At 38.3% G+C, this 13271-nt stretch overlaps 1 protein-coding gene across 4 annotated transcripts in view; it reads right to left on the bottom strand.

Annotated features, from left to right (window-relative positions):
- The window catches only part of PLXDC2 (plexin domain containing 2), a 283407-nt gene that overhangs the window by 54338 nt on the left and 215798 nt on the right, over window positions 1-13271 (bottom strand). For all 4 annotated transcript variants that reach the window (XM_075419491.1, XM_075419492.1, XM_075419493.1 and 1 more), the window contains one exon: window positions 7937-8036. In XM_075419491.1, the coding sequence (XP_075275606.1) occupies window positions 7937-8036 (100 nt within the window). The remainder of the gene's footprint in view (window positions 1-7936; window positions 8037-13271) is intronic.

The raw sequence follows: 13271 nt of genomic DNA, 5'->3' as shown, positions 1-13271 counted from the left end.
CGAGCTTGTACATTTGCAAATTAAAAGTACAACTTGTACTGCTGATCTGACACAGTAATGATGACATCCTGGTGCACTGGATTCAAATTTATGTCCTTTTTTGACAGTCTGCTAAACTACTTGAAACCAGTGCTAAATTCAATAGCTGACCCTGTGGAATCATGCCAGAGAGGAATAAAGGGTTACATAGAAAGGATTAATGAGTCACTTTGGTCAATGGCTGATCTGAGTCTACATACAACAGAAGAAAAGGAGTTTTGGCCAGCCACTAACTGAATCTTCAGCAGTCTTCTGTGTTGCCAGCCCTGTATGTATTAGGGCACACCTTGCTGCTTGGTATAAAGGCTTTGTTTCTGCAGCTTGAAGTGGGCTACCCAGCTGTTAAGCAATCACATAGCACCAAATCCGAAGTGTTTTTTGCAGTGCCTTGTTAGGAGGGATGTTGTAGGCATTTTCAGACAGAAAATGGAACCTGAACTAAAATCTATCAAGCAATAAATACTAATTTTTAAGGGAAGAGAGAAAGTGCACTAAAGCATCCCGTAGCTAAGGTGCCTCTTGGTTCAAGCGGATGAGGCTTTCTGAGAAAAGAGGGATGGTCAACCTCTAAAAGCACAACTGTGGGAATCCCCATTACACCATGCAGAAAATAACCATCATGCTATTGGTGTCAGTTGCAATAAACAGGGGCATCTCTGAGGAGGGAGGGGAGGCAGAAGCAGAGCTGTGGTGGGTGGGATAACTCTCTCCTGCATCAGCCAGGCTCGCTGCTGAGGAAGCAGCTTCTCTGCCCTCTCTCACTGCCTAAGCTCGCAGGCACAGGTAGGCAGTGTCCGGCTTTCAGACAATAGTATTTCTTTTTGGCTCCAAATCAGCACCTTTGCCAAGCAGTTCCTCTTGCCATTTATTTGAAACTGACTTTGCTATGGCTTCATCCCTACTGATAGCGGATTTCTCTTTCAGTATGAAATGCACCTGTAATTGAGCCAGTTTTATGTTTTACCTTTAAAGTCATTCTGACTAGTTAAAAGCCAGATATGGGGATGTGCCAAATGTTTACCCTAATAAATGCCTTAGCCATGTACTTCAAACCTACTGAACAGAAAGGGGTTTAAAGACAAAGATAATCTTGTGCTGGGGTGGGGATAATCTCTTGCCAGCAGTAAGGGTATTTTGTTCCCAGTATGGTAAGTCCCATAGAAGCACCTGCCAAATCAGAGTGATCAGGAAATGCGTTTGAAATTAACTTCTGTCAATGCCAAAGGCTGCAATTTGTTTCCATGGAAATCTTTATCCTTCTGTCCACAAGAATAAGCAAATGAATACATAAATTGAAATGGTGGGTGCCGGCTCTTTAACTGAACTCCATTTCATCTCACCAGTAGCGGTGGAGACTGGCATACTATAATCTTATTTACTCTGAACCTTTCCTAACTGACTCCTCACTGGGTTTAAAAGAAACAAGGAGCTTCTGGCTTTCCAAAAACCCAGTAAGAATCAGTGACTCAGGTCACAAACACTTTTATCTCACCCAGTGCATGAAATTTCTAAAACCCACTGATTTTAAGAGAATTTTGTTATCAAAAAAATAATTTCTAATCACACATAGTTCAGCATGACTATTGATGCCATTAAATTCCACTGCCTGGTAGACTCAGGTTTGATCTTTTCTTCTTCAGGAAGAAGACTGTGCCAACCATAGGTGGTGAGTTTGCATACAAGGCATCCATCTACTTTAAGAAACCTAAGCACAGAGAAGATTTTGCATAGTGACCTTCTAACAGCTTTCCATATACTTGCAGGCAGGTGGTTGGAAACATGAGCTTTCAAATTTATCTGCATGGCCAAGCTGTAAAAAAAATGCAGGTGTAGATTCTTTTGAACGTCTGACTTGAAACCCGCTGTGCTTAGCTCCTCAAAGTGCAATTTTTCCTCTCTGTTTAGAATTCTGAGCCTGTATCCCCCTAACAAAACAGGCTAGGAAAGCTAAACTCAACAGGATAAGCAGAAAAATGAGTACTCTCCCCTGACACTTTCCCCCTCAACGTCTCCACACCTACTCCTCCTCCAACCCAAGACACACACTCACTGCCTTTCACTCAGGTGGAACTTGTTCTGCTTTGTCTTGTGCTGTCTATTTAGCTCTTTACAAACAAGTACAAGTGCAGAATCATGAAAAGCTTATGAGCCTGTGTACTTCAGTATGCACCTTACCTTGACAAGACCTAGTGAAATCATTCGATGCAGTAAGAGACAAAAATTTAAGCATCATGTGCAAGTGTTTTGCAGAAATGAGGTATTACATCAGGTCTAACAGGGAAGGGGGGAAAGGAAAAGGACTTTTTGCATGCATATGTACTTTTGAAATACCATTCCTGGTTCTGAATTTCAGAAAATATGTATATATTCTGCTTCTCATTATGAAAATATTTTACTTTTCTGTAGGTCTTTCTGAGTATCTCAGACACCCATTTTAACTGCATTATATAACTAACAGTATTTCTTTCAATAACAGTCAACTGTTTTACATTTGGTTTAATTTACAGCACGGTTTAAATTGTTCTTTCATTTGTTTCTGTGGCATGTACATGTGCTACCTTTGAATACAAGGCCAAAGGTACAGTCTCAGCAGAAAAAGCTGCAGAAAACACCAGTACTTACTTGAGGCAAGTATGTTCCTCAGTGACCTAGAGAGATAACGTGGTGGGTCAGAAGGCCAATTGAAAGAATCCCTTTAAGGGATTAAGCAATGGATCGGTAAATTATAGATGTGCAAGATTCTGGTGTGACAAAACATTTCTATGTAGTTTTATCACAGTAGTTTTAAGCTAGATAAGAGCATATAAATATTCTATGAAACAGAACTGCCAGAGTTAACTATGTGTACTAAACAGAGAGAGTGCTCTGGAGACAAAGCAGTGCCAGAAGTGCACCACTGACTTCCTAACATACTTGAAGGGTCAGTAGCTAGTAATAAACCATTCTAAATACATGTCCAACAGATGCACATTCTCTCTGATACTTTTCCATCACACAATCATTTTTCCTCATACAGCTTTCCTTAGCTAAAGCCTGCAACCCAATGAAATGTGAAAATACTGGAAAAGTCAGTCTGATTTTTTAAATTCTATGTTCACACAAATAAAAAGTCTTTGTCAGTGAAAGATTTCTAGGGAACTGAGATCAGCCATATACCCAGAAAAACTGCTAAACAAGGCCATATGTATTCATACAGCTGCACTTCCATTTTTAAGTGTAGCTGATAGAGATAACACAAAAAGGTAAGAGGGTGCGTTTGATTATGCAGAAGTCAATTGGAAGCAAACAATTTATGAAACATATCCAACTTACACTGCAAACTATTTGTGAAAAATATAAGGGATACAGAGGGGTAGGGCACAGCTGCTCTACTACACAGCCACTGGCTTTGCTTGATGGGGACTTGGTTTAACACCACTGGCTGAATAAAATCTTCATGCAAATACATATTTTGCCAGCCTGGTATGTCTGACTGCCATCACCACAAAAGGTAAGGGAGTCAGAATGTCAAAGCAATCTTTGTTCTTTGTTTTTAACAGCTTCATATTGCTAAACTTATCAATAATAACTAATTAATTCTGGAGGCACTGACACTGGGATCAAACATGCCTGTAATCAAACCACCACCACATTTGCTCTTGGTCATTGACTATTACACATCTGAATCTAGACCAAAATTCACATTCCCTAATTGTATTAATTTTATCATTCTCTTAGTAGTTACCAAAAAAGTCCTTTAAAACCTGGAAGCTGCACCTCAAAGATGTATAATCTGTGAATAAGCAAACCAGTGAAGTTGGCTCTGAAAATATCTGCTTAATGAACAATGTAGAAAAACGTGTTCTGCACCAACACTCTGCCTACCTCACATTTACTTTGAAACTCTCCATGTCCTTTCAGATTTACCCCAATGCCTGATGCCAGCTGAGCTGCTCTTAGTACAGAATCTAGGTGTGAAAAACATTGCTAAAACAAAATAGTGGGTTGTAGGAAATACTATTTCATTTCTTTTTCATGCACAATAAAAAGCTAATTGAAAGACAAAAGGGAAGAGAGCACTGAAACAAAGGAGAGAAATGTAGTAACCCTGAAGGAAAGGAAAGCCTTAGGGGAAGAAAGATGGTCATGAAATTAGAGAGACCTTGGGAATCTGCAGAAGGGACAGCAAAGGACACCATAGGCAACTGAAAGAAGGACCAAGAACAGAATGCCAAGGATGGCTGAGAAAAATCAAGAAATAAGAGGGAACAGGGAAGATCAGGTGGTTGGCAAAGGGCCAGGGACAAGGTTCCTGATAGAGTGAAGATGCTGAAAAAAAGGGAAGAGAGAAGACGCGCTGGAGGAACATTAAAAGCTATTCCCCAGCTTTGTCTTCACCAATCATGTGTTGTCTAACTGGAAGACATCCGTTAAACATTCTTAGTTTTTTTGTTACAAAAGGAAAAATAGTTAATGTATAAGCGTTCAGCCTATCTGAAGAAGAAGAAATCAGTGTGGTTATTCTAAATTATTGGACAAATTTGGCACAGATGTCCAGAGCCTGGATCACTTCACTTGAATTGCCTGGAAGAAGCAGAAACTTTTCCTCTGATATTAATCTGTGGACTTAGTTTTCCATTTTGCTGCCATATAAATCTCAGAATTTACAGCTTTCCTTGTTAAACTGGGTGTTAAGCAATAATTTGATTTCCTGCATACATTACCATTTATTTCAAAGCACCTCTGGAGTATACATAAGCATATATATCTATACATATATATAAAAAATATAAAATAGTGGCCAATCTGCATCAATATAATAGTAGCACATATAGGTTCAAAAATAAAGACTTTGTCTATACAGAAGAGGTAGTAGCCGTTCAAGAAAAAAGATCAAACATAGATAACAGGCAGAAAGCCACCTGCCAAAAACCTTCCATCTTCTTGCTGTAATTCTTAAAAGATAAGGTGAAAAAGTGTAGGTAACCGTATTCTTCTAGGGGCAGATAAAAGGGGTATTACTGCAAAGCCTTTATATGTAGGAGTATATTAACAAAAATAGGTAAGAAATGCTTAAGGTCCTCCCTTTCAAAAAGCTCAGAAAATCCTTTCTTTCTGCTCTTGGCTCTTCAAGAGGATTCTTTTCAGCACTCATTAAAAAGCACTTTTGAAATGAAATGGCTGATCAAAAAGCATGTTTTTTTCTCTCCTCAGAATTAAATAGGTTTGCCTGGCTTTAGAACTCATCTTTCAGAAGTATTAAAAAAGTTATTACTAATGTTTTGGACAGTATGCCTGAAAAAATCTGATAAATAGTTAAGTCTGAATTTTCCAAAATTACTTCAATAAAACTAGGATTATTATACTGAAATTTTAGAGCCCTGAGCATACAGAGTGCACCAAAGACATGCAGCATTTTTGAAAACTGAGGTGATATTTTTGTTCAAATAGTCTTGTGTTACACTTAATATGTCTTTTCAAATGCAAGAGGTATAAAAATATAACTGACAAAACTCAGATATGAAGTAGTAGAGGTTTTTTTGTTTGTTTGATTTGGGATTTTTTTTTTTTTTTATAACTAGCCACAAACATAAAGGGAAACTGGGTTTTCTTGATGGAAAAGCCTTTGCTAAAGCAGTAAGCTAATAATAATAATAATAGCTAATAGCTATACTATCTTTGCCTTCTTTTGGGACAAACAAACAGAAATTTATATTCTTTCATTTTCTTTAGGAGCTAACAAATAAAGTAAAACAACGATTCAATCATATCACTTTTTCAGTAATTGACTAGACCCATGGCTGATGTAACACCTCTGAAAAACAAGAATGCAAAACTGTGCATATGTTAAAAGCATCTGGCACTGGCTCTCTATGGCCAACATTATTTACTAGTTCTGTCAGGGTCCTATTATGTTGCCTGTACATACTTATATAAGCCTGTCTCACTGAAAGCACAATATAGCTTCAGGAAAATCTACTGTGAGGTGATGGTTCCCTTGATTAATACTCGCTCTAATGTAAGCTGCAAACTAGCAAAAAAATCGTGAATTACCAGCACCCACAGAACCAGTTATTAAGGAGAAAAGCAGTCCATTACACACAGTAATACAGAAATAATGTTATCAAAACAGTTGCTGCAGTGGCACTTTTTAGACTCTTTATCCACATTTTACTCTTCTTGTCTACCACTCCTTAATGTATCTTAATGAATAGAGTAAGTTTAAGATGAAACAATAGACAGATTTTCTGTAACTTAATGAACAGACAAGTTTAAGATGAAACAATAGACAGATTTTCTGGTAATTACAGTCACTGCTCTTAGCAGAAAGTGTCATGTGACAAAAATGTTTAGAGAAATACTAAAACCAGAAGACTAGTAAGTAACTGTGTATTCATCAAAACCGATGTTATGCAGTGGTAGTAAAACAAGATGCATGTCTGAAATACTGCTACAGAAAGAAGCACTCAAACTAGAATAAAGACTCACATATACCATATACTTTACATACAAAATATGTAAATCTAGAATAAGTCCTTTAGTGTTGTTTGATGATGGAGGCCTGATGCCAAAAGATCTGCATGCTGCTTGCATCTCTTAGATTAAATCTCTGCATGACAATTCTCATAAACCATTTGCACAAGTCAATCCACCTAATTTCCACCTGAAAATTTTAGGAGTTCTTACAAGCTGAAGACTCATAGAAATGTACAAATCATTCACTTACAAACATCACTTAAATTGCTAAAATCTGTTGCCTAGAATAATTTGTTCTTAAGCACTCAAAAGCAATCCATGATACCATAGGCACATCACAACTATCTATCATACTTCAGAAGCAAATTTCTTCCAAGACCTGATCTCTTAAGGAACATCTGGGCATGCCAACCTCCTTCGCGCTACAGAGTTCACCTGAAGCAACCGATGGTACTGAAATTTTCCATCTTCCCCACGGCAGGACATATAAGACGTAGGATTTATGCTCCCTCATAGACTCCATCAAAGACTGTTTAAATGTGATGAGGGGACAGGACGAACTGAGAGGCAATGGTACTTGCAACTTCAGTGTTAGCCCCATCTGCAGACTGCCTTAAAGATGGGCTGGATCAGGTCAGTCCTTATGAGCTTTATCTGTGCCACACCTCTGTCAAGGCTCAATTCAGAAGCGTATGCCTGGACTCAGTTGCTTTAAGTGCAGCTCCTTCTGTCTACACCCTGCTATTAGAGGATCATCAAAAACTGAACTTGGTGAATTTGGTCCAAATGTGTCAATAAAATCAGCACACTTGGAAAGCAAGCTAAACAACCTTAAAGGGTTCTGCACACAGTATGTTAAAACAAAGCATCAAGGAAGTAACACTTGATTTCCTACTATTCATTTTCAGTCAAGCCACACAAAACATAATTAATGCCAAAAAATCCCTAAATGTCACCTGCATTACTGTGGCCATGGTTATGTAAGCCCAAGATGGTATTTAATAACTACATCTCCTTTTCTCTCGCTAAAATGTATATGTGAATTTGAAGTTCAGAATGTAAAGTACCAAGAACTTCCAACATGGATATTTTTCTCTTTTGGGATACAGATGATTTTTCTGAAAGGTTGCTTCTTCCTTACTATGGATATGGAGACATATTCCCAATAAAGTATCTTACGAAATATCAAATTGTTCTGGTTGACAGTTTAATTTTACATTATTTGGCCGGCCATTTAGTTTTATTTACTTAGTTTATCAGCTCAAATGAAACAATGACAGAGAAAGCCACTTTGGGAATTATCAAGCAAATAAAATTACACTTGAATTAACAAGCTGAAATTAGCTAAGTGATTTGTTGTGCAGCTAATCATCCTTGATGAAATCAGCTTATACTTGTTACTCAGCCTCCAAACCATTAGCACCACTACAATACTACGTACTGGGAATTTGCTGGATCCTATGCACAACCACAAATGCATCTGAGAGTCCCACTTTCACTGGGTGGTTTGTCGAACTTATCTGTGTCACAGCAACAGGAATCTGGAAGACAAAACGGGAAGATATGCATGAAATATCGAAGTAAAAAATTTCAACTAAAAATAACAGCACTGCCATAATAAAAATTTTAAAAGTGTAAATTGGAAGTCTTAAATAAATATTTTATACAACACAACATGACTAAGGATTTATTGAAGATTGAAATTATTGTTTTTAATTTTATCCTAGTTTGCTTTGCTTCTTATACAACAATTTTCGTATCAACACTTACAGGTGGAACAATTGTTAATGACGACAGAAAAGGGCAGTAATTTTCAGTACTTTATTTGCTCTGATTGAAGATGAAGTGGGGTGATGTGCTAGTATCAGACAAGGAGGAGGCGGCAATACCTCTTGTCTACTATTGAACACACGAACTGTGAAATTTCAGTTTGGGATGAACATTTTAAAAGCTTATGGCTCAGTTACTTTGCACTGAAAACCGTTTGGAGAGTTATCTGAAGAGAGCTGTGGCCCAGTGATAATCATGTTTAATACGTCTTGGAATAGCAGGGAAATTATCAATGTCATGGAAAATGTGGAAAATGCCAGATGCTCTCTTGCCAGTATCTAGAGGAAGAAATAAAAAGATTTAGATAGCCACAAACCAGTCCAGCTTGTACGAAAATATGTGTCAAATTTGATTTCATTCTTTGGGCAAGATTGCAGCTTTAGCTGATACTTGTATAGATGTAATAGCTTTAGAATTTTATTAGGCGTTTGACTTACTGACACGTAGCATTTATGCAATATTACTATAGTTAACTAGATTGAGTGATCACAGACAGCAGCCATCACTAAAGCAGCAGCTCAGACTGACAGTGTGTCTTTACAGCATATCTTCCTCCTCCAGGCATGAGACCCAGTGTTCAGAAGTTCTATCAAAGATTGGGAAGGAAACATAAATTTATTGCCTAGCAGTTCTGCAGATGACACTGGCAGAGTAAAAATGATGAAATGCCTGGATCAATTAAGGAAAGTTAGGCCTTGCCAAAATCACAAAGTTATAACTCAGAGAACAAAGACTGCAAGGCAGAGGTTTGAGGATCAGCAGGTTTGCTGATGACACAAAACTGGGAGAGGTGGTAGATACACTACCAGGCTGTGCTGCCATTCAGCATGACCTGGACAAGCTGGAGACTTGGGCAGAGAGGAACCTGATGAGGTTCAACAAAGGCAAATGCAGGGTCCTGCACCTGGGGAGGAACAACCCCATGCATCAGTACAGGCTTGGGGCGGACCTGCTGGAGAGCAGCTCTATGGAGAGGGACCTGGGCGTCCTGGTGGACGACAGGTTGACCATGAGCCAGCAGTGTGCCCTGGCTGCCAAGAAAGCCAATGAGATCCTGGGATGCATTAGGAGGAGTGTGGCCAGCAGGTCGAGGGAGGTTCTTCTTCCCCTCTACACTGCCCTAGTGAGGCCCCATCTGGAGACCTGTGTCCAGTTCTGGGCTCCCCCACTTCAAGAAAGATGAGGAGCTACTGGAGAGAGTCCAGCGGAGAGCTACGAGGATGGTGAGGGGACTGGAGCATCTCCCCTACGAGGAGAGGTTGAGGGAACTGGGCTTGTTCAGCCTGAAGAAGGGAAGGCTGCGAGGGGACCTAATATATGCTTATAAATATCTGCAGGGTGGGTGTCAGGAGGATGGGGCCAGACTCTTTTCAGTGGTGCCCAGTGAGAGGACAAGGGGCAATAGGCACAAACTGAAGCACAGGAAGTTCCGTCTGAACATGAGGAAGAACTTCTTCCCTTTGAGGGTGACGGAGCCCTGGAACAGGCTGCCCAGGGAGGTTGTGGAGTCTCCTTCTCTGGAGATATTCAAGACCCGCCTGGACAAGGTCCTGTGCAGCCTGCTGTAGGTGACCCTGCTTCGGCAGGGGGGTTGGACTAGATGACCCACAGAGGTCCCTTCCAACCCCGAACATTCTGTGACTCTGTGTTTCTGTGATGATGTTCTAGAAAGCAGCAGTTTTACAAAGAATCTCAGTATTGTAGTGGATTAACAACTTCATCTGTCAAAGTGACATCGCAGCAAGAAAACTTAATTGTTGTGATATTTGGTTACACAAACAGTGGAATATAGCCTAGGAGAGGGGTGGCCATTTTACTTGTATTGCACATTAGATCATTAATGAAATGTTACACAAACTTTGGGAAGATCTATTTCTTAAAAAGATGCTGAAAACTTAAGAGAAGGAAGATTAAAAGAGTAACAAAAATATTTCAAAAACTTTCGCAGTTCTCAAATGCCACTAACAGAAGAGTTAAAGAGCTCTATTTGGCTTCTCAGAGGGAAAATGAAACGCTGTCTGGATTGCCACAGACAAGTACTGCTATGGGGAGAAATTACTCACGGGTTAAAGAGTTATTTTATCTGGCACAGAAAGATAAAGCCAGAAGCTGGAAGCTGCAGACAGATACCTTTAAACTAGAATAAGGCACATTTCTATGATTGAATGTTATTAACCACAGGGATAAACTGGCAAGGGAAATTATGACTCTCTACCCATTGCTGCTTTCAGATCACAGTTGGATATCTTATTTTTCAAAATTGGCCTTCAGTTAACCAGAGATTACTAGAGTGAAGACAGATGAAATTGGATCAAGTGTAAGGAACTGAGATATGAGATACTAGCTCAGCCAATCTGATAGTCTGCTCTGGGTTTTCCTCTGTAAAACTACCAAAGTTATGCGGTTGGCCAGTATTTTTCACATAGCAGAAAAATGCCAAAGTAAAAAGCTGATTACACATCCAGTGAATGAGGATTCAGTATTGTCTGCATGTCAATTAATGGCATGACTTCTGGTATTTGACTTGAGTGTCAGCAGTTGTTCTTCTCCCTGCTCCCGAAATATCATTTAGCTGTGCTTTTTCCTGATTACTCTGGTATCTGTCTAGGAAAAGTAACATTTGAAAATATTAACAGTAAAAGTGAGTTCTGGTGAATTCAACAATGTCATAAATTTCCATTTCTTTTACTTGATTTAGTGACTGGTTTGGGTGATTTATTTAGAGGTTCTTGAGTACATGATCTGTTCTGGTATAACAAAAGAAATTACATTAAACCAACATTAAAAACAGAAGTGGCTTGGAAATACTGCTAGTAATACATCAGTTCAAATTTGGCTTATATCAGCTTAGCTCTGATGCAGTTATCGGAGACTATGACATAAGAAGGCTGAAAGCCGTATTTTCAAAATCTTCAAAATAAGACTCACTGAGTTCAGAAATGTCTATAAACTTTCTCCAGCATGAAAGTATAAACAAAATATGGGAATTATTCACAGTTTCTGAGTGCTGTAAAGAAAGGCTTACATTAACTATCAAAGAAACTGTCTTATAAGATTTTGAGGAGGATACTCTAGACAAGTTATTGAAAATCAAATTAGAAAAAGCTCTGATGAGAAGGATGCAATGACTATTTCTCTTCCAAGTTAGAAAGGAAACACAGCAGATGAAGAAATAAATCAGAGTTGGAATTGGAATCATGAGTAGGTGCATGACCAACAAAATATGCTGGCAAAATTTGTAGATCAAGGCACAAATTGTATCTGATACCTGATACTCATTTTTACATGTGAGTGCAAACCAGGAGAAGTTGCACCCAGGTCTCCTTAATTTTAAGTCTAGTGTTGTATTACATGTATTTTACAAATTTGTGAATAATTGAACAATTTGCATCTTTCCCTCAAAAATGATGCTAACTGCAAATGAAATAGTCTTTTTTTTTTAACTTTTTTTTTCAGGAAGAAGTGTTGTGTTCTTGCAATACAAATGCCACAGGTAGTTTGTTTGTTGTTGTAGTTGTTGTTTTTAATAAATTTATTTTCATTACAACTTGATTCAGAGCTTGAAAGTCACTTTCAGTTTTACTGTTCAGTAAAAATTATGAATGACTCACTGATATCTGGTACTAAAATAGGATGCAGTAGTCAAGTTCGACAGAAAATACAAACAAAAACTTTAGCAGAAACTAGAAAATTTTGGAGCAGAAATATCTCAGTAGATTTTGCCAAAATCCCTGCAGGTGTCCACTCTTGTGCTGGGCATTCTAGAGAGAGTGAACAACTTGCAGAATTGTTTTCAAAATCTAGTAAGAAAGATGTAGTAGGGTCCAATTTAACAGACTGGCAGCCTTAAGAAATAGCCAATATTTTGGATATATGTTTTAGAAACAGGGACATGTTTGTGTAAGGTGAGGAAATCGTAAATTAAGTTAGCATAGTTGAAAGTAAGGCACAGCCTATGTCAAACTATTAGCTATACACACAGAAATGCAATCAACATAGAAGGGAATGCATGACTCAGGGAAACTCTTCTCTTGAAAAACTACAATGTTATTAAATCTGCATTTACAAATATATATGCTTATTTTTAAAATGTGGTAAAACTAGTAATTCTACAAAACCGAATACTTCTGTCACTCGGTGATGAGCGTACTGGGTGCCATTTTATAGGTGAAATCTTTTGAATGAGATGTCAGGATCAAATGGGCTTTTAACATATGATGGACTATTAGGAAATATGCGCTTTTCACAGAAGGCTTGTAGTAAGTGATAAAATAATTTATTGAAAATTACAGTGAAACATAGATAGCAAGCAGATAGCTATTGTTCTGAATTCCTCATCTGCATGGAGAGAGATGTCACGAAAGGCTGATGTGTTAAACAGTTTAACAGTAAGCTAGGAACATGCAAGTGGTTGCTAGTGAGTGGCAGGGGTTTTATGGCATTACATTCAGAGGATGGATTTTAACTAGAATAATTCCAAAATGTACGTTAGTTCTACCACAGAAAATATGAACTCTTGTGTTGTAGAAGTCACCAGTTTACGAATAAGCTTCCCAAACGTGCACTAGCGCTAGGGCCATTGACTCCTGTATTTTGGATTATTGACTTCAACAATGGGGAGAAAGATATTTAGAATTTATGCTGAATTCTCTTAATCATTTGGAACAGTAATCTAGACAGTATTTTCCATCAGAGCACTCAATTCTTTTTGTTTCAACTTTCTCTGAGACCACATCAGTATCTTACCCTTCAGAAAAGGATAAAATAATGGCCTCTGACCTTATTCTGAGGGAGATGGTAAGCAGGGTGCAATTACTGCCCCATTTCAAAACTGAGTCAAAGATAAGAGCCAGAGTATGCTGCAAAATAATAATTAGGAACAGAATAATACTTATATAGGGTTTTCATTGCCAGTTTTCTAAATAGTTATTAATTACTCTACAGAT

The sequence above is a fragment of the Opisthocomus hoazin genome, chromosome 4 (assembly GCF_030867145.1).
Source record: "Opisthocomus hoazin isolate bOpiHoa1 chromosome 4, bOpiHoa1.hap1, whole genome shotgun sequence".
In the NCBI taxonomy this organism is placed as follows: domain Eukaryota; kingdom Metazoa; phylum Chordata; class Aves; order Opisthocomiformes; family Opisthocomidae; genus Opisthocomus; species Opisthocomus hoazin.
This window is presented reverse-complemented; position numbering and strand designations above follow the sequence as displayed.